The sequence below is a fragment of the Saccopteryx leptura genome, chromosome 12 (assembly GCF_036850995.1).
Source record: "Saccopteryx leptura isolate mSacLep1 chromosome 12, mSacLep1_pri_phased_curated, whole genome shotgun sequence".
NCBI classification, from domain to species: domain Eukaryota; kingdom Metazoa; phylum Chordata; class Mammalia; order Chiroptera; family Emballonuridae; genus Saccopteryx; species Saccopteryx leptura.
Genome location: NC_089514.1, coordinates 36,129,890 through 36,154,223, shown reverse-complemented (window position 1 = coordinate 36,154,223; position 24,334 = coordinate 36,129,890). Strand labels below are relative to the sequence as shown.

The 24,334-nt window shown below is 36.8% G+C and overlaps 1 protein-coding gene across 1 annotated transcript in view; it reads right to left on the bottom strand.

Moving 5' to 3' along the window:
- Positions 1 to 2,029: 2,029 nt before the first annotated feature.
- The window catches only part of ZNF804B (zinc finger protein 804B), a 558,250-nt gene continuing 535,945 nt past the window's right edge, over positions 2,030 to 24,334 (bottom strand). The window contains exons 3-4 of the mRNA XM_066353932.1: positions 14,607 to 14,737; positions 2,030 to 5,919 (exon numbers count right to left, since the gene is read on the bottom strand). Of these exons, the coding sequence (XP_066210029.1) occupies positions 2,262 to 5,919; positions 14,607 to 14,737 (3,789 nt within the window). The 3' untranslated portion in view covers positions 2,030 to 2,261. The remainder of the gene's footprint in view (positions 5,920 to 14,606; positions 14,738 to 24,334) is intronic.

Sequence of the window (24,334 nt, the reverse complement as noted above, 5' to 3'; positions counted from 1 at the left end):
ACCATAATGGGATATCACCTCACAGCTGTCAGAATGGCTATCATCAATAAATCAACAAACAACTAGTGTTGTCAAGGATGTGGAGAAAAGAAAATCTTTGTGCACTTTCGGCAGGATTGTAAATTGGTGCAGCCACTATGAAAAACAGTATGGAGTTTCCTCAAAAAATTAAAAAGGGAACTACCACATGACCCAAAAATTCCACTCTGGGGTAATTATTTAAAGAAGCCCAAAACAGTAATTTAAAAGGATGTATGCATTCCTATGTTTACTGCAGCATTATTTACAATAGCCAAGATATAAAGGCAACTTAAGTATTCATCAATAGACAAATAAAAAAGAGGTGGTACATATATACAATGAAATATTACTGAACTATAAAAAGGAATGGAATCTTAACATTTATAACAATATGAGTGAACCTAGTTGGTATTATGCTAAGTAAAATAAGTCAAACAGAGAAAGACTAAATCTATATGATTTCACTTAAATGTGCAATCTTAAAAAAAATAAATTAACATCTAAAACAGAAGTAAACTCATAGATAGAAACAAATTTATGGTTGCCAGATGTGAGGGGACTGGGTGAAAAAGGGGAAGGAATTCAGAGGTACTAATTGCCAGTTATAAAACAGTCATGGGATGAAAAGCAAGCATGGGAAATATAGTAAATAGTATTATAATAACTATATATGGTGTCAGGTGGATACTAGACTTATGGGGTGAATACTTCATAAAGGTACATAAATGTTAATCACTATGTTGTACACCTATGCTGAAACTAATATAATATGTCAATGCCAACTAAAAATAAATTTCAAAAATAAATAAAATGTTCAGAAAAAAATATAGTTGTGAAGATTAAATTAGTTGATGTGGGCAGAGTGCTTAGCCTGACTCTTGACTCTCTGCAGTAAATATAGCTCTCTTCCCCAAGAAGCCAAGCTTTAATAAAGCATCTCTCTTATCTTTTGGTGGTAGAAGAGTTTACATCCCAATACACAGTGGTGGATGGCTGATTACCTCCATTTCTGTTAAGTTTGATTTTCTCTAAAACCCATGCTATGAGAGAATATACAGTCATACAAGTTTTTCTTTCATTTTAAGAATACAAAGTAATAAACCAAATTGGAGGGCCATTCAGAAACATATATGTGAGAAATATAAATTATGTGGGCCAGAAAACATTTTGAATGAATATTTAAAATAATATGTAGAATTACATGAATGGTGATTTTACTCATCATCATTCACTGTATTTTATAAATATCTAGTGCAATTGAATAAAACACACCAAATACTTTCTAAATATTGATATTTTCCTTGTGAATATCATGTATAACTTCTAACATTTTCAAACCTTTACCATTCCATATATATATGGATTTCTGAAAAGAATTAAAAAAACACACCATAATATTACACTAATACTTGAAAGATTGGTCACTATATTCAAAATGTTATTCTGAGTATATTTTATTTTGCATTATCAAATACTAATGATAGGTTTTATATATTTTCTTATACAAAAATTAAATATTTTTAATTTTAGATATTATTGATTCTTACAATTACAAAATTTTCTTAACATAAATGTGTGTGAAATAAACAACCCAATTTTATACAGACATTCAATACTACAAGTGTAATCTAAGTAAAGATATTTTTCATTGAAGACTGGTTTTTATCCTCAATTAATCAGAAAATTTCTTGCCATCCCTTATTTCCTTTGAAAATATAGATTAGATTGACTGAAACCAATCATATGGATTGAAAGCTTAGCTAATAGTTAATCATAAAATGTATTATTTCTAATAATTAGCTCATTTTACTGACCTTTTATTATTTGATGAATAAAGCCAATATGCACTTATTCATGAACTCAGTCAATGTACATTTAGAACATACAGTATTATGTTCTATTTGATTTTCTTTGTAATATTAATGATCTGCCTGAATGTTTTCTGTTATTGTTTTATAATAATATTGAGAATTCATCCAAAAGGGATCTTGAACACTTTTTCCTCTTCCTTTCCACAAAATTGTCTTAAATTTGTCTTATTATTTTTGCAAGTTAAAAGAAATTCTTAAAATGCTCCTATTTTAATATGGGCAATTCAGTTCTTATTCATATATTAGTCACATTTTAAATTGGCAATAATATTTAAACCTGATAATAATCTGATAGAACACTTTTAATACATCATTTTGTAGGTAGTGACAATTTGTTTTATTTATCCCCAAAGGAGGCTTTAACACATCTTAGTTCAAGTGCGCTGACACATTTAAAGCCTCTTTCACTCCATTTAACTGTTGTATCTGACTGGAGTAAGAATAATGGCAAAGATCTTGACCTTGAAACACTGGCTGAATTAAAGGATTCAAGTGGATGATAGAGGCTGTGGCTGGGTTTAAGTGAGAGCCAAACAACGCGGGGATGAAGGCAGCGGGGGGCAGGGGCTGGAGAGCCACGTGAGATGGGTGGAAGGGGGCCGCGGTGACCAAATGCAGGGGACGCCCAGCCACAAAGGTGGGGTGTGCAGGGATGATGGCTGGAGTCAGCGGTGAAATTGTGAAGGGAGCGAAATGTGGCTGCGGAAGAGGATGCAGGTGAGCTATGGGGAGGTGACTGCTCTGGGAGTTGATGGAAGCAGAAACAGCGAAATGCTGCAGGAACGTGTGGTGGATGGTGGTGAAAGAAGCGTGCTGGTGAACGGGGACCGTCTGCACAGCTGAGGCTGGGGAGAAGGCAGCTGGCCCCGTAGCAGGCAACCGTCGGAGATGCTTGGATAGGAGCTGTTTCTGCATGTGCTGCTGGGCTTGTAACTGGAGGAGTTTATATTTATCTATTTCATCAGGGGAAAATGTTACTGGCTGTTGAATTAAAGGGGGAGAGATAGATTTATGACACAATTCTAATTCATCTGCTACTTTGTCATGCTTCTGCATAGTCCTTTCATAGTAAGAGTCTGTGTTCCCCTCTGCATGATCCCTATGCAGGCTTACATCCTGCAAGTTTAGGTTCATTTGATTCTCTTTGGTCTCTGTTGAATCAATACCAGTATATCTATTAGATGGAAAAGCACCAGGGAAATCATTTGGGTCACAGCTTTGAATAAAAGGTTGGACTTCACTCATTAAAGATTTTGATTGTTCTTTTGTGGTTGGATTCCTTTTCATGTTCGGTGACTGAGACTGTGCAACTGTGTGAATTACACCTTTAGAAAGATGGTTATCACAATCAGCATCTACTAAAACAGTAAAATTATTTGTCTGTGAATTGTTGACTTTGTCTTTCTCAATAGTTCTTTGAATTGCACTGCCTCCGTCATTATTTCTTTTACTTGGGTTTTCTATTTTTTCAGACAAAGGCCATGCTGGTCTGTTACAGCCTGGTGGTGCAAATTGAATTTGGCATTGGATTTGTGAATGAGCCTCTAATTCATTTTTACAACCGTTTGAAGAGCCCTCCAAATTAGTTGATTGTTCCTGACACTTCTTGGCTTGAACTCTTTGTAAAAGGCTTCTGGCTGTCATGGAGGTCTTCTCTCCTTCTGTAACGTTTAAGTCCGTGGTTTTTGAAGGGTGTCTGGAACGGGACCTTAGGAGACAGCTGATCCTTCCAGAGTTACACGGCCTGGGTTTTACGTTCCCCAGATCACAAGTGTGAGGGCTGTGCAAAGACTGTTGACTTTTTTCACTTCTATTGAGATAATAAATTCCCTCTCTGGAGTCAGAGGCCAACGGGCTGTGCTGAGGACTCTGGCAATCAGCTGGTTTCCCACTACTCCCAGCACAGAAAACCTGGGAGCTAGGATCACGTTTGGTGACTCTGCTGGATTTTGGCCTTGAAAACTGTTGTTGATTTTTGCCCAGTTTAGATCTTTCTCTGCAGTGACCATACCTATGTTTTGAGTATTTTTTGTTTGTAAACGATTTCCACAATTTGCAGTTCCTGTCTCCCTGTGTTTCCAACTGCAGGAAGTCACTCTTCGCTATCTCACCAGACACGCAGAGGCAGCGGTGCTTCTGGCGTTTCCCCTTGTGCCTTTTTTCTGAGCGGTGTTCTCTTTGACAGAAGTAGAGCAAGTCCCCTCTGCCATTACCACTGGACCTATGACCTGAACAGCTACTTCTCAAGCTGGATGCGCTGTCCGGAGATGTGTCTGAAGGGCTAGACCGTCTATCTAGAGACAACTTGGGAAGACTTCTCTTGTAACTTCGGTTTCTACATCCAGACACCCTGTTGGTCATTCTGATGTGGTCACTATTCAAAATCACACTGAAGTCCTGCCCGGGGTCACTGTGACCCCTTACTGTGTAAGGACTGGAATTCCAGGGGAACTGATTTCCATCTTCAAAATCTGAATGAGCATCACAGGGCATCAGTTTATGCTTTTTAGTCCTAGGGATGTAGGGAGTCAAAGACAGACCCTTGTCTGCATCATTTAGAACTACTCTTCGGCAACTTTGCCAATGGGCCCTTAATGGCTCTTTAAGTCCATCATCACTATTATTACTGTTTCCTACACAATTCTTTAGAGAGATATCAAGGTAAGCAGGCACTTCAGGATTTTTCATTTCTAAACCACTTGCACTAAAATTGTGTTTATTCATGTTTGGCTCAGAATCATTGTATCCCAAATTACATTTTCTCTGGAAATTATCCCAATCTGGATTAGCTATCATCATCTTTGGTTTCAAAGATTGATTATCTTGTTGGATCAATTTTTGTTGGTCTTTGATTAAACCAGAGACTTGAGTCTCTGTTTTAGTCTTCATTTCTAATGGCTCCTTAACCAATTCTGTTTTTAAGTCCTTGGGATCATGACCATCCTTTGTGTTCCGAGAAATCTTAAAATCAAAATACAATGGATTGCAGCCATAAGAGATGCAAGGCTTCGTTTTTGTAAAGAGCAGAAGTTCTGTAGGCCATTGGAGAGTGGTGTGGCCATCTTTGCTTTGTACGTGGAGATAAGGCAACGGTTTGGACTTCACATCATGGGAACATGCTTCTCTTATGAGCCTTTGCACATTTTTGCTAACTCTGTCTGTTTCCCCTAAGGATCTTTCTCTCTTCTCCATCCTGCAGTTGGAATTGAGATGCACTGGATTGTTCTGCTCACTTGGCTCTAGTGATGAAAAGTCATTCAGACCTTCAATTATACCAGCATCACTACGCTTGTAAACGTTTGGTGGGCTGGAGGGAGCACTGGCTTGGCATGCATGATTAATGCAGTTTTCTGAAAGGTTTTTCAATGTATTTCTAGTTTCTTTTTCTCTACTGGAAGGAGTAAAATCCACATCTGCAAGATGAAAGTTAGATTTAGAGAATGAAGCATGAATACCAATTGAATTTTCTAATGTTCCAAAAGAGTCATTTTTGTCTTGCAAAATTTGAGAGCTTATGGAGAAGCTATTGTGTGAAACACTTCCCAGATGGCTCGATGAGATGTTTATGTCTTCTTCCTTGGTGAGGTGTGTACCCTCGTTTGCAAACCTGCAGCATTTGCATTTCTCCACAATTCGTTTTGTTTTACAGATGGGTGACTTGTTACAATCATGGGTTTCTTCTGTGTTCTCACTAAAAACTGATGCTGAAGATTCTAATTTTACATGCACTTTTTTGGAAAAGGAAAAGGATACTCCTGTCCGGTGATTTGTGTTGCTGAGATCTGAAGACGTCTGTGGTAGCCGTTTCCCAAACAAATAAAGCGTGTCTGTTTGCAACTGGTGTCGATTTGGCATGACAGACCGCTGTTTATCAGAAATGCTCCTGGGAAGGTTCTTTCCTTTAAGGAGAAGAGCACTCTTCAGGCATGATGCTTTTCTGCCATTCTTAACTGGGAAGATGCCTTGCTGGAGTTGCTTTTCTATGGCTACCCTGGGGGCTTTGTATGCTGGTCCACTTCCAGAAACACTGTAAATACAATAAATATTAAAATGATTATCACATTAGATTTGAAGTCATAGTGTTTCTATAATGGGTTATCCTACTATTTATAAATTCTCTCTACTGTGATGTGACCATTTCACTGAGCTAATAACTCAGCATATCTATGTTTCATAGTGGCTATTTCTAAATTGCATCATTTAAGGTATTTTTTTTAATTAGCAAAAAAGCAGTAGCAGGTGAATATTTTATGCTCGGGTTGCAAATGAAAATAAAAGCATTGCGTTTATGTTACAGTATATGTCTTCTGGACATATTAATTTTTGGAATATAGATTTAGTATTCTTTCACATAGAGTTTTCCAATCAGTGCTTTTAGATGAAATCAGAAGTTAAATGGTATTGTCATTTTCAAAGTATAAAAATGTATCTTGAATTTGTTTTTAAGTATTGAGGAGCCACTGCGCCACTTCACCCACAGGTGTTGTAAAGTACCAAAAGCTGCAGAATTAATATTAATATTTTAAGAGGCTTGAAGAACATTTTATTAATTTGGGTTAAGGTGTGCAAAGAAATTGTGAGAATAGTCTCTGTACTGTGTGATTGGCATAACCAGGATGGCCCTTGGCATTGTATTGTAAATGCAAATGGAAGGAAATCATGGATTCCCAGACATTCCACTACACCTGTGGGGAAAGGGGTGAATGGCCAGCCAGGTGCAGGAAGAGAAAAGCCAAAATAAACCTTTTCTTATAGCAATGAGCCATTTGCGGGTATTTGTCCCCACAGAAACTACCTCTCCTATGTGAATGCATGTGGTTAATGTGTGTGACTCTGGACAGAGATGGCGGATAAACATTAGAAAATATAGGAATACTTTTTAATATGTAAAGAGACATCTTTCTACCATTGTGGTGACTTGTAAATTTTGTTTTCTCCAAAATGATGTATGGCTTGCAACTTGAACATGGTCCTATCATGTTAAAGGACATATGACTATAACCAATAGTGGTAAAAGGCACCTAATTGCAATTTTTGCTTCTGTACTTCCCACTTGCAAAACTATAAAAACGAAGTAGAATAAAGGGCCAGTGCGCTCTCCCTCAGATTTCTGTCGGAGTTGCCACTGCTTGGCCAAGCTAAACAATAATAAAGCTTTGGTGTGGAATTGACGGACTTGGTTCGCATCTTCAATGTTTCAGGTCCTTCCGGATTAGGCTTAACAAGTATAAATTCTAGAATTTAGTAATTTCTTCTTTAATTTTGAAATTTCTTCATGTTTGCTTTCTTTTGAGGACATGTGGTTAGTTCTTTTTTTATGACTTATCACTATTGTTTAATTATAATAAATGAATATAAAGTAGCACACATTTACAAGCCATCACAATATCTTCAATTATCTTGAAAAGGGTTTTTTTGCTTCTTATTCACCAAAATATTTTCTTTCTGCCTTTTGTGCATATATCAGTATGTGTGTGTGTGTGTGTATATATATATATATATATCTTATCTATTAGTAGCTTTAAAAAGGTTATTTATTTTACTGAGCTTAATTAACTCAGTAATTACTCAGTCAAAAAAACAGGAAACAAATAAATATAAAAGATGAAAGTCTTTAGATTAATATTATCTTCTTCATGTTCTACCTGTAAAGCCTCTACTACCAAACAAAGCCTTGCTGCGGGGAAGGCAATAAAACTCACGTCAATTGTCTGATTGCTTTATGCTGCCTTTTTTCTTTCTTCTCTGTTTCTTTCTTTTTCCATGTGCTTCAATGGGTGTGTGTTTGCTTTTTTCTATCGTAGAATTTTATTTTATTTTTATTCAGTCATTGGTAGCTGAAGTATGTAATACTAAACCAAATGATATATTTTCTACATGTAGTTAAATTCAAATGTTGAATAGTGTTTTCTTTGCCTTTGACCTGAGAAATTATTTCTTACTGCCTTCAGTTTTGGCAATTTGACTCATCAGCATAGAGTTCTAGAGTAACATTTCTTTTGCCCACCAAATTTCATGTACTTTGCTTTATTCTCTACAGATTTTAATATTAATTAAGCCTCTTTTTATTCATTTCTGAAATGACTCTTCTTGAGCACTTCTATGATTTTATAATTTTTCATTTTTATTAATTTATTACATTTATAGAGACAATACATTTACTTATAATCAATCAAATATATGCATATGTATGTGTGTATATATGTGTATATATATTTATATTTAAAACATTTTACTAGATCATAGTTATAGATTGATTTATTTGGTTAACTTTTGCTAGTACTTTTGGTCACTTTCAATTCAACTTTATTCAGCTCAGAAACTTCTCTCCTCATATATCTCTGATTATTGCATCTTTCCTGTCCTGCTTCTTGTCCTGTAATTTATATGTTAAATTTATTGGCTCTCGCCCTGGCCGGTTGGCTCAGTGGTAGAGCGTCGGCCTGGCGTGCAGAAGTCCCGGGTTTGATTCCCGGCCAGGGCACACAGGAGAAGCGCCCATCTGCTTCTCCACCCCTCCCCCTCTCCTTCCTCTCTGTCTCTCTCTTCCCCTCCCACAGCGAGGCTCCATTGGAGCAAAGATGGCCTGGGCGCTGGGGATGGCTCCTTGGCCTCTGCTCCAGGCGCTAGAGTGGCTCTGGTGGCAACAGAGCGATGCCCGAAGGGGCAGAGCATTGCCCCCTGGTGGGCAGAGCGTCACCCCCTGGTGGGCGTGCCGGGTGGATCCCGGTCAGGCGCATGCGGGAGTCTGTCTGACTGTCTCTCCCCGTTTCCAGCTTCAGAAAATACAAAAAAAAAAAAAAAAAAGAAAAAATTATTGGCTCTCTTGAATGTATCTTTTAGGTTTTATTATTTACCTTAATACTCTATTGTCTTTGGTGTTTTTCTCTAATTCAGAAAGAATTTTTTGTTTTTAATTTTTATTTTATTGATTCAAATTTTTACAATGTCCATTCTGTTGTTTACTATGTCCATATGTATTTTAATTCACAAATAATCATTTCATCCACCATTAGTCTTTAATATTTTCAGACTGTCCTCTCCTCATAAACTAATGGATACAGAATTAAAGTTATAGTGTTCCTCTGAATCTTGTGTAATATAAATTTAGAAATTTTATAAAACTATATTATTTTTCTTACAGTCACTATTTTAAATAAAAACTTTTCTCTTACTCATCACATTAATCTCATTTTGAATCTTTTTAAAAATGTTCTTTAGAGAGGGTATTTATACATATTTGTCATGAGAAATAAAGAGGAACATTCCAAGATGTATGGGTTACTGAATATTTTTCTGAACTATAAAAGAAAATAGGGCCTGACCAGGCAGTGGAACAGTAGATAGAGCATCGGACTGGAATGTGGAGGACCTATGTTCGAAACCCGGAGGTTGCCAGCTTGAGCACGGGCTCACCAGCTTAAGCACGGGGTCGCTGGCTTGAGCGTGGGATCATAGACATGACCCCATGGTCGCTGGTTTGAGCCCAAAGGTCGCTGGCTTGAAGCCCAAAGTCGTTGGCATGAGCACAGGGTTGCTAGCTTGAGCAAGGGGTCACTCATTCTGCTGTAGCCCCCCGGTCAAGGCACATATGAGAAAGCAGTCATTGAACAACTAAGGTGCCACAATGAAGAATTGATGCTTCTCAATTCTCTCCCTTCCTGTCTGTCTGTCACTAGCTATACCTCTTTCTGACTCTCTGTCTCTGTCAAAAAAAAAAAAAAAAAAGAAAAAAAGAAAAAAAATAGGAAGCACAGAAGTTTACTGTAGTTACTGGTTTTCTAAAGTGCCTGCAGCCTGGGGATAGAAGGAAGAGATTCCGAAACATCTGCAGCACGGAATTTTGCCCAAGTTCCAAAGATACTCTTTTTGATATTTGTAGCTGCACTTTGGCTTAAGTAGGAGCTATATTTCTGTATTAAGTTAACTTCTGGAGGAACTTCATTCAATCTAATACTATCTGTACTATACTTAGCAGAAATTATTCCAAACGCTTGGTGTATAAATATTATCATTCTACCCCTCCTGATTCCATTATGATGCAGATATTTTACTATTTATATATTCTCTCAATATATTTTTTCCTTAATAACATTTTTGCTATTTATGCTGGTACTGTTTTGTGTATTTTCTTGCTTTAACTTATGTAAGTCTAAATGTTCCTTTTTTACTGCTGTTTTATTTTACCATTTATCTCTGTAATGTGAAAGCTTCTTCCTTTTATATTCCTTTAAACATTTTTTTTATTAAGTGAGAGGCGAGGAGGCAGACAAACAGGTTCCTGCATGCGCCCCAACTGGGATCCACCTGGCTAGCCTCCTACAGGGTGATGCTCTGCCCATCTAGGACTGCTACTCCGTTGCTTGGCAACCAAGCAATGTTAGCACCTGAGGCAAGGCCATGGAGCCATCCTTAGCACCCAGGGCCAGTTTGTTCAAACCATTCGAGCCATGGCTGCAGAAGGGAAAGAGAGAGAGAGAGGGGAAGGTTAGAGAAGCAGATGGTCTCTTCTCTTGTGGGCCCTGACTGGGAATTGAACCTGGGACTTCCACACATCAGGCCGAAGCTCTACTGCTAAGCCAACCAGCCAGGGTATTAAACATTTTTAAAGCTCTTTTGCTCTAACTGTTTTTGTATAATATTTTGCTTTTCTTATCCTTAATTCTTGTGCCCATTTTACCACCCAATGTAAAATTATCATTGTATTTTTTCAAAGTTTTAACATTTTAGCTTCAACATTAATCTCTGTACCTTTTATTGTTGTGCTTTAAATTTTGATCTCATTGTTTTATAAATTTTAATTTCTATTATCTTAAATTTTATCCATTTTAATTATTTTGGAATATCCTAATTTTCTATCATTGTGATCTTTTAAATTCTATTTTAATAAGAAGTTTATGCCTTACAATTAAAGTTGTTTTTTAAAAAGTTTTAATTTTTATAGTTATAGTCTCATTTATGATTTCACTCTCTCCTCTAGAACTTTCTTCATTTTCTGTGTTTCTTACCTAATTATTTTAATTTATAATAAAAATATGACTAACCTGATCAGGCAGTAGTGCAGTGGATGGAGTATCGACCTGGGACACTGAGGACCCAGGTTCAATACCCCAAGGTCACAGCTTGAGCACAGGCTCACCAGCTTGAATGCAGAGTCACTGGCTTGAGCATGGAATCATAGACATGACCCTGTGGTTGCTGGCTTGAGCTCAAAGGTCACTGACTTGAAATCCAAGGTCACTGGCTTAAACCCAAGGTCACTGGCTTGAGCAAGAAGTCACTGGCACAGCTGGAACCCCCCCCGGTAAAGGCACGTATGAGAAAGCAATCAATGAACAACTAAGGTCCTGCAATTATGTGTTGATGCTTCTCATCTCTCTCTCTCTCTTTCTGTCTGTCCATCCCTGACTGTTTCTCTCACTAAATAAGTAAAAATATGATTATATAAGTAGCCCTCTAACTCTTATTAATGGATTGTCCATTCCACTATTGTCTAGAAATGTTAATTCGTGGCAACTCTACACATGCTAATTTAATTTTCTCTGTGGAAAATGTTATACTTTCTATACAGTAAACAAGACATATCAAAACAAGATAATTTTTTTACATAATATAATTCCCTAAGTACCACATTCATTATCTCTCACATAATAACTTCATATTCTCAAAATCAGTGATTTTACAATTTTTAAAATTTGGGAAAGCATCCATATCAAGCTACACTACACTAAACTGACACACACCACAGCTTACATACAGACTGAATCGTTTGCACACAATAACGGGTCTTGTGGAGAAACCAAGTTGGGTTGAACTATCCAAGAGACAGCCAAAGCTGACTGCCTTGATACGATCCATTAACAGTTTCTGCCATCATTTTAAAAATCAGTCTGATTCAAATATTCTTACTATGATTACATTCCCCTCTCTTTCTCATAGCACCATAAAAGATTCTTCATGTTGTCTGTATCATCCTATTCAGAAACCCTCTTTATGAGAATAAAAGGACAGAGAAAGTTGTCTAGGAGAGGGGTAATAAAGATGATATTATTTGATTTTTTTTTTTTTTTTTTTGTATTTTTCTGAAGTTGGAAACAGGGAGGCAATCAGACAGACTCCCGCATGCGCCTGACTGGGATCCACCTGGCACGCCCACCAGGGGGCGATGCTCATCCCATCTGGGGCATCGCTGTGTTGCAACCAGAGCCATTCTAGCGCCTGAGGCAGAGGCCACAGAGCCATCCTCAGCGCCCGGGCCAACCTTGCTCCAATGGAGCCCTGGCTGTGGGAGAGAGACAGAGAGGAAGGAGAGAAGGAGGGGAGGAGAAGCAGATGAGTGCTTCTCCTGTGTGCCCTGGCCGGGAATCGAACCCGGGACTCCTGCATACCAGGCCGACGCTCTACCACTGAGCCAACCAGCCAGGGCCATATTATTTGATTTTATTTCTTATTTTCATTTAACAAATCGGCTGCCAAAATGAAGATATTTAATAATTCTATTAATTGACTTCCCTTAGGCAACGAGGCCACTTAAGCAGAGAGAAAAATTACCCAGAAGGCCAATGGTGGGTAGTAAAAAATATAATAAAAGAATTGTCCTAATCCCAAATTCTGTAGCTGGGAAGCTGAACACCTACTGTTTCCCTAATGATATGAACAGGTGGAGATTTAGACAACCTACCGACTTTATAGAAGATGTGCTTAGGTTTGTATTTGTTTAGCTCATATATGTCCAGAGGGACAGATAACCCCAATAGGAAGGGTCTTTTCATTGGTTGTAGTTTGGAAGACTGTTTGTGGGTAGTTCTAAAAACTTAAACTTTTAAACAAAAGCATCATCACCATCATTCTCAGAGCTCTTCTGATCTTCTCTCTATTTCTCCCAAAATAAAATATTGGAATGGGTCAGTAGAAATGTAGAAGTGTGACAACTTTTATAATAAAATATACCAAAATTATGTTTATTAAGGTTACTTGGGTTTTACATGTGTTTCCTTAAAGGACATATCTAAAAAGTGTCTCTCTATAGTGAACCTTGTCCTTTTTTTTATTTTGTAATCTGACTTATTGCACCTCAGAAATCACCCAGAAATTAACATTTAACCAAGATATTTTTTTTCTTGCAAGCTACCATAATAACCATTAGATGATTCCTTCTAAGTTCTGTTTTGACAAGGACTGTCTAATATCTTATTTACTGTACAATGGGTTTGTATAACATATTTTAGGATCTTCAGTGTGTTTGACTCACTGTCAGTATCAAAAAGCTCAGTACCAAATGTGTCTTCTGTTTTTGTGACCTCAAAGCATACATTTTTGTATTAACCTCACCTCTGGATGTATGCTTTTCCAATCTTTATTTTTCCTTCACACCAAACTTCTCACTTATTTTTAACTTGATTATATTTTATGTGTTTTCAAATTTAAATTATCCTAAAATAACTCATGTACAAACACATGAATATATGTGAGCTGACTACTGCTTTTACTCATAATTATCCTAAAAATAAGTATTTGATAATAAATTTGAGGTCTAACATTTTATGATACTATAATTGAGTCATTCACTTCCAATTTTATTATATATTGCTTTTCTTTTTTATTGAATTTCTTGGGGTGATATTGGTTAATAAAATTATATACATTTAAAGTGTACAATTCTATAATACGTCATCTGTATATAGTATTGCATGTTCACCATTCAAAGTCAAGTCTCCTTCCATCACGGTTTATACCCTGTTTCTCCTCTTCTACCTCCCTCACACCCTTCCTCTCCGGCAGTTACTATAGTGTGGTCTGTGTCTTTGAGGTTTCTATTTCTGCTTATCCCCTTCACCTGTTTACCCAACCTCTAAGCTGTCAGTTTGTTCTCTGTATCCGTGAGTCTGCTTTTATTTTGTTTGTTGGTTAATTTTGTTCATTAGATTCCACATAAAAGTGAAATCATATGGTATTTGTCTTTCTTTGACTGGCTTATTTTACTTAGCATGTATATTGCTTTTCACTTAAACTACAGAGGTTTCAATTCTGGCACAAAGCTATAAATTTCACAATTCACCAGTTTGCTATCAAGGACATCAATTCGCTATATTAGTGTTCCACATTATGATTCATATGAACACAAATCAAAATTTAGTTGTTTCGGGTAACAATTTCATGACTTCAAATCATTCAGAAGTTCCAAGCTTATGTAACATTTCAATTTTTCAACTGTGAGAATGTTAGTGTATCTTTTTTATAATTATCAACTTAAATGGCAAATTTAACTTCATTAATTATATCTTATTTTTCCAGATAATATGACATTTATTCTAGATTCAAGTAAATACAGAGTAATGTACAAAAGATTTATTTCCTTCCAAAAAAGACACATTGTTATTTATTGTTTTTAAAACTATTATTACAAAACTTAATAACTAAAAAGCCATGTAGGTCCACTTAAGTCAACTGGAGACATGCTTTTATATTGGAATCATTCTTGGATCATTTTATTAAAGAGCACATTAAATTAATGATATTAGGAAGGAAAAAAAATAAGATGCCAAAGTAATTAATTTATAAACTTTTAACTGTTAGGTACATTGCCCTCAGACATATCTGTTAATTAATTATAATTTGTTTGTGCCGTTACAGTGGACCAAATAAATTTATCATTGAAATTTCCCCAGAGGTTGAAGAGAGTGTTGAAGAATGTGAAATACCTCTAATTCTTACCATTCAGACTGTTGCCTTAACTCGGCCAGCTGATGAAGTCGTTTAAGTGCTTTTTCTTGTTTCTTCTCATCTTTCCATGACTTGGAAGCTACATTTCGAGCAAATTCCCGTTGCTTTAATTCTTTCAGTCTCTGTGGACACAGAAGAAAAACAGACAGGGTGTTATAAATTAGTCATCTATTCCTTTCCCTCCACAGTGCTCCTTATTAAATTGTGTCCTGTGTATAGAGGTGACTTTCTGGGTATAGAGAGTGGCGGCAGCGCCTTCTCCCTGGATGCTGTTCTCCGCTCCGAGATAAATTTAGTTGTCAGCCAGGTTATTTATCAAAGTTTGTCACAGTTAATACAGAAATGTGCTACAAAACTGGACCCCAGTCCTTGCTAGGACCACCCTGCTACATAACCGTGTGTGCCTGCGAAGAATATAAAAGGGGAAAGGTGTCCTCTATGAAAGCATATGAAGGGGGCGGGGACTATGGGATGCACTTTCTTCTACCCACTGCCCCCAGCGCTCTCACTCATAGAAGATACTCTTATTCATAAAAATCAAGGCTATTGAATACACTGGGTGAAACAAGCTCATTTTAGCAAAGAACATCTGTTAGAGTGAAAGATTTAGTTCAAACTCGGAAGGCGACTCATAACACGTTTTTTTTTTCCTGGTGGAGATATTTATCCAATGCAGATTTATATATATTGTATCCAGGAAAGGAAAAAAAGGGCAGGGGATTTAAACTTAAGACATAGGGTTGGCCTTGCTTGAGTTAAATTAACCTATCACTTCTTTTAATTAATCTTTTCTTTAAAAACAATTGGCTTACATGCAAATTGGGTTATACTCATTATCTGTTTGGATTTCTCCTTCAGAATCTGCCACTAAGCACGCCTAATGAGATCGAACAAATCGAGAAACAGCCACAATCAAATGCGTATCTTGAAGTTTGGGGCTTACTACTGAATTGAGAGTATATATGACGGTTAGCCTCTCTTAATCCATACAAAGTGACTTTAAACTGCCTGAAATTTGTATCCATTTTATTTGTTTCCATTCCCCAAATCAACTATAAAAGATGTTTCCCAGGAAAGGCAAAACCAGGGAGCTATCAAGTGAGGTAATAACGCTATAGTCGACTATTTCCCACCCACAGAGCAAGAGCCAAGACCTTTAATGATTGTTCGCTTCGCTCTTGAAAGAGAACCTGCTCGTGGGAGATGGTGGCCAGCTAACTGCTTCCAGCCTAAGTGTCTGCAGGAGGAGGCAGGCCAGCCTTTCAAAGGAAGAATACTCTTTGCACAAAGAAAAGAGCTTCACAGGACCAGAAACAGCCACAGGGACAACAGCAGAGTCAATCTGAATTTAATCTTTGGCAAAAACTTTAGAACCTTCTGAAAAATAGAACATTTGAAGAAATAAAATTATGTTTCTTATGTTATTTTTTTTTTAAATCAACAGTTTTTGGGAGCTGATAAGCAGAGTCCAAGCCTCAAAGGATGGCCCTCGTCAGCAGACAGACAGGGGCTTATACAACCCCCGTTTCTACTTAGCTTCCTGTTTGTCTTTCCTTGGTTTCCAATTGTACATAATATAATAGTTCTTGGAGTGAAGGCTTATTTTATGAGCAATAACCTTTTGAAAAATTTCTTACCAATTTAAAAGTCCACATAAAATGCAGTTCAGCCCTGGCCAGTTGGCTCAGTGGTAGAGCGTCGGCCCAGCATGTGGAAGTCCTGGGTTCAATTTTGAGCCAGGGAACACAGGAGAAGTGCCCATCTGTTCTCCACTCTGCCCCCTCTTCTTTCTCTTTCTCTCTCTATTCCTCTCCTGCAGCCAAGGCTCTACTGGAGCAAAAGTTGGCCTGGGTGCTGAGGATAGCTCCATGGCTTCACCTCAGGTGCAAGAATGGCTCTGGTTGCAATGGAGTAACACCCCAGATGGGTAGAGTATCCCCCTAGAGGGCTTGCCAGGTGGATCCTGGTTGGGCGCATGTGGGAATCTGTCTCTCTCTGCCTCCCTGCTTATCATTTCAGAAAAATACAAAAGAAAAAAAAAATGCAATTCAGCTGTGCCTAAGAGAGATGTCTACTTTGGTAAAGAGGAGAGGGATCTTTTTAAATTTTCAGTTACTTTTGAAAATAAAATACTCTATATTATCTTAACTTAATATTTGATATTTCCAGTATGTAAAACCTGAATATCCTAGTAAAGGAAATTAAGTTATTTACTACCAATATCTGATACCTGACTCTCCGGGATCTTGTTTGAAACTTCCATGGATACTTGTTTCTGTCATTAACCTCCCAGATTCCAAGACTTTACTTCCATCTCTGAGTTAGAGACATGACTGCGTTCTATCTCATTCATCCAACAACAGATACTGTTAACTTCTACTATATAATGAGGATATAGAAATTTAGAAGAAAAGATAGGTATTAAAATCTCAGACATCTCTCAAAGCAGTGTTTTTGCTAATATATCTCCTCCAGCAAGGATAACAAAGGAGAAAAAAAACAAATGGGACTATATCAAACTAAAAAGCTTTGGCACAGCAAAAGAAATAATCGACAAAATAAAAGGGGAACCCACTGAATGGGAGAACATATTTGCCAATATACCTGACAAAGATTAATATCTAAAATTTATTAGGAACTTGCACAACTCAACACCGGAAAGATGAACAATCCAATTAAAAAATAAGCAAAGGACCCAAATAGACAATTCTCCAAAAGGATGTACAGATGGTCAATAGACATATGAAAAATACTCAAAATCACAAATCATCTGAGAAATGCAAATTAAAACCACAATGATATATCAAACCTGCCAGAATGGCTTTCATCAATAAATCAACAAACAAGTGCTGGCAAGGATGTGGAGAAAAGGCAACCCTTGTGCACTCCTGGTAGGAATACAGATTAGTGCAGCCAGTGTGGAAAAGAGTATGGAGTCAGCTCAGAAAATTAAAGATGGAACTGCCTTTTGACTCAGCAGTCCCACTTCTGCAAACATAGCCTAAGAATCCTGAAACACTAGTTCAAAATCATATATGCACCCCTATGTTCATTGCAGTATTGTTTATAATAGCCAAGATCTATATAGAAACACCCCAAATGCACATCATTAGAGGAGTGGATAAAGAAGATCTGGTGCATTAACATAATGGAACACTACATGGCCACAAAAAGAGAGAGAAATCTTACCTTTTCTGACAGTATGGATGAAATCGGAGATTATTATACTAACTGGAATAAGCGAGTCAGAAAAGACAAATACCATATGATTTCATTTATATGTGAAATCTAATGAACAAAATCAAAACAGAGACATGGACACATGGAACAGACTGACAGCTCTCAAAGGGGAGTATGTTGGGAAGATTGGATGAAAGGAGGTGAAAGGGTTAGTTTAAAAACATATATATAACAGACACAAGCAATGGGGTGGTGATAGCCAGGGGGAGAGGGGTGTGTGAACGAGGTGGAGGTGGGTGGGGACAGAATGAGACGTTGCTAGGGGCAGAAGGCACGTGATGCAGTGGCGGATGGAGGTGTGTTGAATTGTGCACTTGAAACTGGTATGGTTTTGAGAACTAATGTCATCCCAATAAAGTCAATAAAAAAAGAAAAAAATTAATTATATTCCCATCACGGGAGACATACACGTGAACAGATATATAAGATAGTGTGACTGCCAATCTAAAACAAACAATCTAATTAAACAATAGGCAAAGGGCCTGAGTAGACACTTCTCCAAAAAGGACATACAGATGACCAATAAGCATCTGAAAAAAATGTCCATTACTAGTTATTAGATAAATGCAAATTAAAACTACAATGAGATATCATCTCACACTTGCTAGAATGGCTTTCTTTAACAAATTAACAAACAAGTGCTGGCGAGGGTGTGGAGAAAAGGGAACCCTCCCGCACTGCTGGTGGGAATGCAGACTCATGCAGCCACTGTGAAAAACAGTATGATGTTTCCTCAAAAAAATTAAAAATGGAACTGCCTTATGACCCAGCTATCCCACTTCTAGGAATTTTTCCAAAGAATCCCAAAACACTGATTCAAAAGAAGAAATGCACCTCCATGTTTATGCAGCATTGTTTGCAATAGCTAAGATCTGGAAACAGCCCAAGTGTCCGTCAGTGGATGAATGGATTAAAAAACAAACAAACTGTGGTACCTTTACCAGGGGTCTCATACTCGTGGTCCGCGGGCCGCATGCGGTCCGCCGAACAATGTTGTACTGATTTTTTTTTGTTTTCAACTGCAGTGAGAAAAGTGTTGCATAACAGTTGCCTTTTGTAGACCTAGTGCGGCCCGCCGAATGGCTGTTATCTTGCTCTGCGGCCCACATGCTGAATTGAGTTTGAGACCCCTGCTTTACACAATAGAATACTCTGCAGCTGTGCGAAAGAAGGAACTCTTACCTTTTGCAATGGCATGGATGGACCTGGAGCTGATTAGGCTAAGTGAAATAAGCTGGGCTGAGAAAGACAAATATCATATGATCTTTCTTATATGTGAAATGTAATAAACACAATCAAATGAGGATCAAAATGGAAACAGAAGCAGGGGTCACAGTGAACAGATAAACAACTGTCAGAGGAAAGGGAGAAGAGGGGAAAGGATTAAAAAAGGTGAAGGGACTAATCTAATTATATATACATAACAGAGATACCGAAAGCAGGGTAGCAATAGCCGGAGAGAAAGAGATGGTAGAGGTGGGAGAGGGCCGTCAAAGAGGGTGAAACGGGGGCAGAAGAGACTTTGTATGGGGCAGAGGGGCATGATGTGTTGTGCAGAGGGCTTTGTATTAACTGGGGCCCTTCAAACCATGTCAACACAATACATTAAAAGTTTTTAATTAAAAAATGTGTAAAAACTTGCCCCCCAAAGAAAAGATAGTATTGACTATTATTAAAGTTTTATTTTTTCTTATTTTTATTAATTTTAATGCAATGACATTGATAAATTAGGGTACGTATGTTCAGAGAAAACATCTCCAGACTGTTTTGATATTTGATTATATTGCATACTCCTCACCCAAAGCCAGATTGTCTTCCGTCACCTTCTATCTGGTTTTCTTTGTGCCCCTCCCCTCCCCTCACCCCCCTCTCTCCTTCCTCACCCCCTCCCCATCCCCCCCAGTTTTATTTTTTTAATGTTTATTTTATTGATTTAGATTTATTGATTTAGAAAGAAAGAAGGAGAGAAACATCTATCTGTTCCTATACGTGCCCTAACCAGAAATCCAACCAGCAACCTCTGTGCCTCAGGATGATGCTAACCAATCGAACCATCAGGCCAGGACAGAGTTGGATTTCTTAACAGCGGTGAACACCAGATACTTTGAAGCAGATAGGAAAAGTTAAGACACATTGTTGCGTGGGGGAGAATATTTGTGTGTTGAGGAAGTCAGCAAAGTTAAAGTGCTTTTAAGAATCAGACAGAAGTCCCTGGCTGGGTGGCTCTGTTGGTGGGAGAATTGTCTGAATGTGCTGAGGTTGCACGTTCCATATCTAATCAGGGCACATACAAGAATCAGCCTAAATAATTGGAATGGCAAGAGCAAATTTTCCCTCTTTCTCTGTCTCTCTCCCTTCCTCGCTCTCTAAAAATTAATAAAGAGAAAGAATTACACAGAAAACTGGAATAAAAAGGTTTTATTTAAACCTTAGATTTGGCTTAGGTCAGTGGTGGGATTCAAATAATTTAACTACCCTAATGACCATTTTAAGCATAGAAAAATAATATACCAAAATGTAACTTATTATGTATTTAAGAACAATAAGAGAGCTTCACAAAACTAGATTATGTAAAAAGAGTTTAAAAATATTAATGAAAAAATATTAAATAATACCTGACATAAAACAATAAAACTGTTATTTAAGATATTTCCATATTGTTTGATTGGCATCCTCACTTGCAATTTTTTTCACCTATGGACAGAAAGGACATTATTATGGACACTTAGGATACACTGTTGCACAGATAAACATTAAAAAAGAGTAAGGAATGTAAATTTGTGATTTCCACATTGGGCAGCTGCCCAGGTGCCCACCTTAGAGAGAGCTCTGATTACAAGTGCAATTTTAACAACTGGTTTGCCAAACTCAACAAAAAATTGCCTGTATTTCCCCATGTATAAGATGCAACCTTTTTCAAAAAATTTGGGTGCGTCTTATACAGTGGTTGTAGATTTTTTTACTTGCATTTCCTGCTTTTTCATGCTTGTTTTTGCGGTCATTGTTGAAGACTGATTTGTCATCAGACAGAGATGAGGACAAGCTAATGGATGGGAGTTTTGACAGTAATGAGGAGTTGTATAAATTTTATGATGAATAAAACTTGAGTTCAATAACTTTATGTAATACATTTTTTTTTCAAATTTTAGGCCCCAAAATAAAGGTGTATCTTATACTTGGGAGCATCATATACAATGGGGAAATATAATAGGTATTAGTTTTGTGGAACTGAGTGGGCTAAATAATTTAAGGAGTCACAGCTGTATCCCAGATGTTCAAAAACAAGCAAAGAGATGGTGACCTATTAGACAATCACATAATTAAAACCCTTGAAGGGGATGTTTCAAATTCTCTGAAAACTATAAACTCTAAGATCTCTCAACAAACCTTAAGCACAGGAAACATGAAGAAAACAACCTCTAATTAATGATTGATGCTTCTCATCTCTCTCTGTTCCTGTCTGTCTGTCCCTATCTATCCCTCTCGCTGACTCTCTGTCTCTGTAAAAAAAAAAAAAAAAAAAAAAATTCAATTAAAATATAATAAATATTTATATAAATCATTTAAAAATACTTTTCCATAGAGAAAAAGAAATTGTAAGATAGCAGAATAAATCTCACTGGAAATAATACAAGTGAGAACAATTCAAGACAAATATATTTAAAAAATATATCTCCCTCAGACCTTTGAAGGGAATATTGACAGTTCCATACTCAGTAGCCAATCAGTGGACACTCAGAGTTAACAGGTGAGAGGACGGAATTCACTGGGAGAGGCCGAAAGGAAGACAGAGTAGCATCTAACCGTGAGGGGAATAAAACCCTGTCTGGTTTCCAGAGGAGTTTGAAAGGTAGACAACACAATGTAGGTTTTAAGAGGATTCTAATATAAAGGGACTCAGTCTTCTCTAACTTCGGTTAACATATTTGTAATTTTGCAAACTATCTGTATTCATCTTGTAGAGTAACTGGAATTACTTTGAGTTGGGAGAGGTAAAATGCTGATCACAGTACCTGATATAGAGCAAATGCTCAGTGAGTTGGTACTGTTCCCACTTTGGAGGTAAGGAACAGTCAGATGATATGGAATTCCGGGAACCAGAATGAGTAGGAGCTCTTTTTAACTGATAATGGGGAATCATTAGGATCACTTGATTCATATTCTTAATGAAAAAGTGGGCTTGAGTGGGTTTTCACCTGAACAGTTTTACAAAACTGGTTGGTGTAGTCTTTTCTAAAGGAGAAGACAGAAAAAGGAAGCAGGCTGTTTATATGCCTCACTGTTGTCTGGAATAATCTATATTGTTTAACTCGGTGTTTCCCAACATGGGGCCCACACCCCACAGGGGGGCAATTCGATAATTAAGGGGGGCAATTTGAAAATGGACTCGACATGACTTTAACTCTTTCGCCCCGGGCCATTTAAATGCAATGCTAGATATCGGTGCCAAATTTAACAAAAAATGCAATTCTTAAATAATTGCAGTAAATAATTATTAAGTATAATTTCATTTGACGAGACCAAAATATCAACTGGGTGATTGGCGTCGTCAAGTAAACTTCATCCTGGGTTCACCGCGGAGCGTGCCTTCTGCCGCGGGGAACCCCGGACGTTTTAAAAACTCACTAAACAATGCAGTTATTCTCACCTAATTGGCCCATTGCAACTTCTGTAGTGTTTCACATCCTTCAGTTGGTGTTAATTTGAAATAAGTGTCAGTCAAAACTGTTGTAAAAGCTCGTTGATTTAATGAATATACATATATATATTGTATAGATATAATTGGTAAGTATTTGATTTTATTTTTATCAATATTAAACTCTTTATTAAGTACTTCTTGCATCGGGGCTAGAAAGCACTAATATTTTATAAATATTATTGGGGCTATAATAGTGCATGCATGACAATTTTAATTTTAGAAGCATAACTTTCCAGAAAATTTTGTCAAGTGGAAAAAATATAGATACCTTTTGATTTGCGGTGGTAGTGTGGTAAATTAAATATACATTTAAATAAATATGAATTTTTAGTATACATTTACTCTATGTCACATTGAATATATTTTAACACATATTTTAATATTAGTTTTTAATTGATCTTATTTTTATTTCTTATAGCCCATAGTAAAATGAGTGGTGCAAGCAAGAAAAAAACTCGTCAATATTCGGAGGAATATTTAAAATTTGGGTTCATAGCCGCTGTTCACGATGAGCGGATTCCTTTTGTCTTTTATGCCAGCAATGCTTGACCAATGAATCAATGAAACGAGGTCGTCTTGAGGCGCATTTGAAGGTGAAACATAGTGCTCATATTAATTCAGATTTGAGTTACTTTAAAACTTTAAAGAAAAATTTTGAAAAAAGAACAACATTAAAGTCTCTATTTACTGCTCATACTTCAACTAATAATCGTGTTCTTGAGGCTAGTTATCAAATTTCTTTATTCATCGCTAAAACTGGAGAAAATCACACTATAGGAGAGAATTTAATAAAACCATCAATATCAGCATTTCTTAAAATTCTTCTTGAAAAAGATGACAAAGATGTAAAAGCTATGCCACTCAGTGACAATACTGTTAGTAGAAGAATAGACGAAATGAGTGAAGATATTGAAAAGCAACTTATTGAAAAGCTGAAAACAAGAAAATTCTCCTTGCAAATGGATGAATCAACTTTGAGAGACAGTGAGGCAGTATTGATAACTTGCGTAAGATATATTGATAAAGGACATTTTGCTGAAGAAATGTTCTGTAAAAGATTAGAAAGCACCACTACCTCCAAAGATATATATAATAAGCTAAAAAACTACTTAGATGTCAATGATATACCAATGAAAAATATAACATCTTGTGCTGCAGATGGTGCTCCCAATATGATGGGCAAGAAAAATGGCTGCTTAAAATTGATGAAAGATGCGAATCCAGAAATGATTCTTGTGCATTGTGTTATTCATAGGGAAAACTTGGTAGCTAAAAACATCTCGCCTGTTCTGAATGAAGTATTACATACAGTAATAAAGTGTGTTAATGCTATTAAAGCTAGTGCCAAATGTGAGCATCTTTTCAAGCTATTTTGTGAAGAACAAAATGAAGACCATGTGAGACTTTTACTTCATACTGAAGTAAGATGGCTATCTAAAGGAAACTGTTTGAAAAGATTTATGGAACTGTTTGATACTCTTAGTGATTTTTTAAGCGACAAACCTGAAATGAAGTATCTGTTAACAATAGATGGTAAAGCATTTGTGAGTTATTTAGCTGATATCTTTGAAAAACTAAATATATTAAATAAGCAACTTCAAGGAACAAATAAAACTCCTGTCGATGCAAAAGCAAAGATATTTGGTTTCATTACCAATATTGAGTTATGTCAGAAACATATTAACAACAAAAACTTTAAACAGTTTCATTGGCTCCAAAAATGTGAAGTAACTGATACCGCTTTACTTGTTATTGTCAATCATTTGAATATTCTATCGGC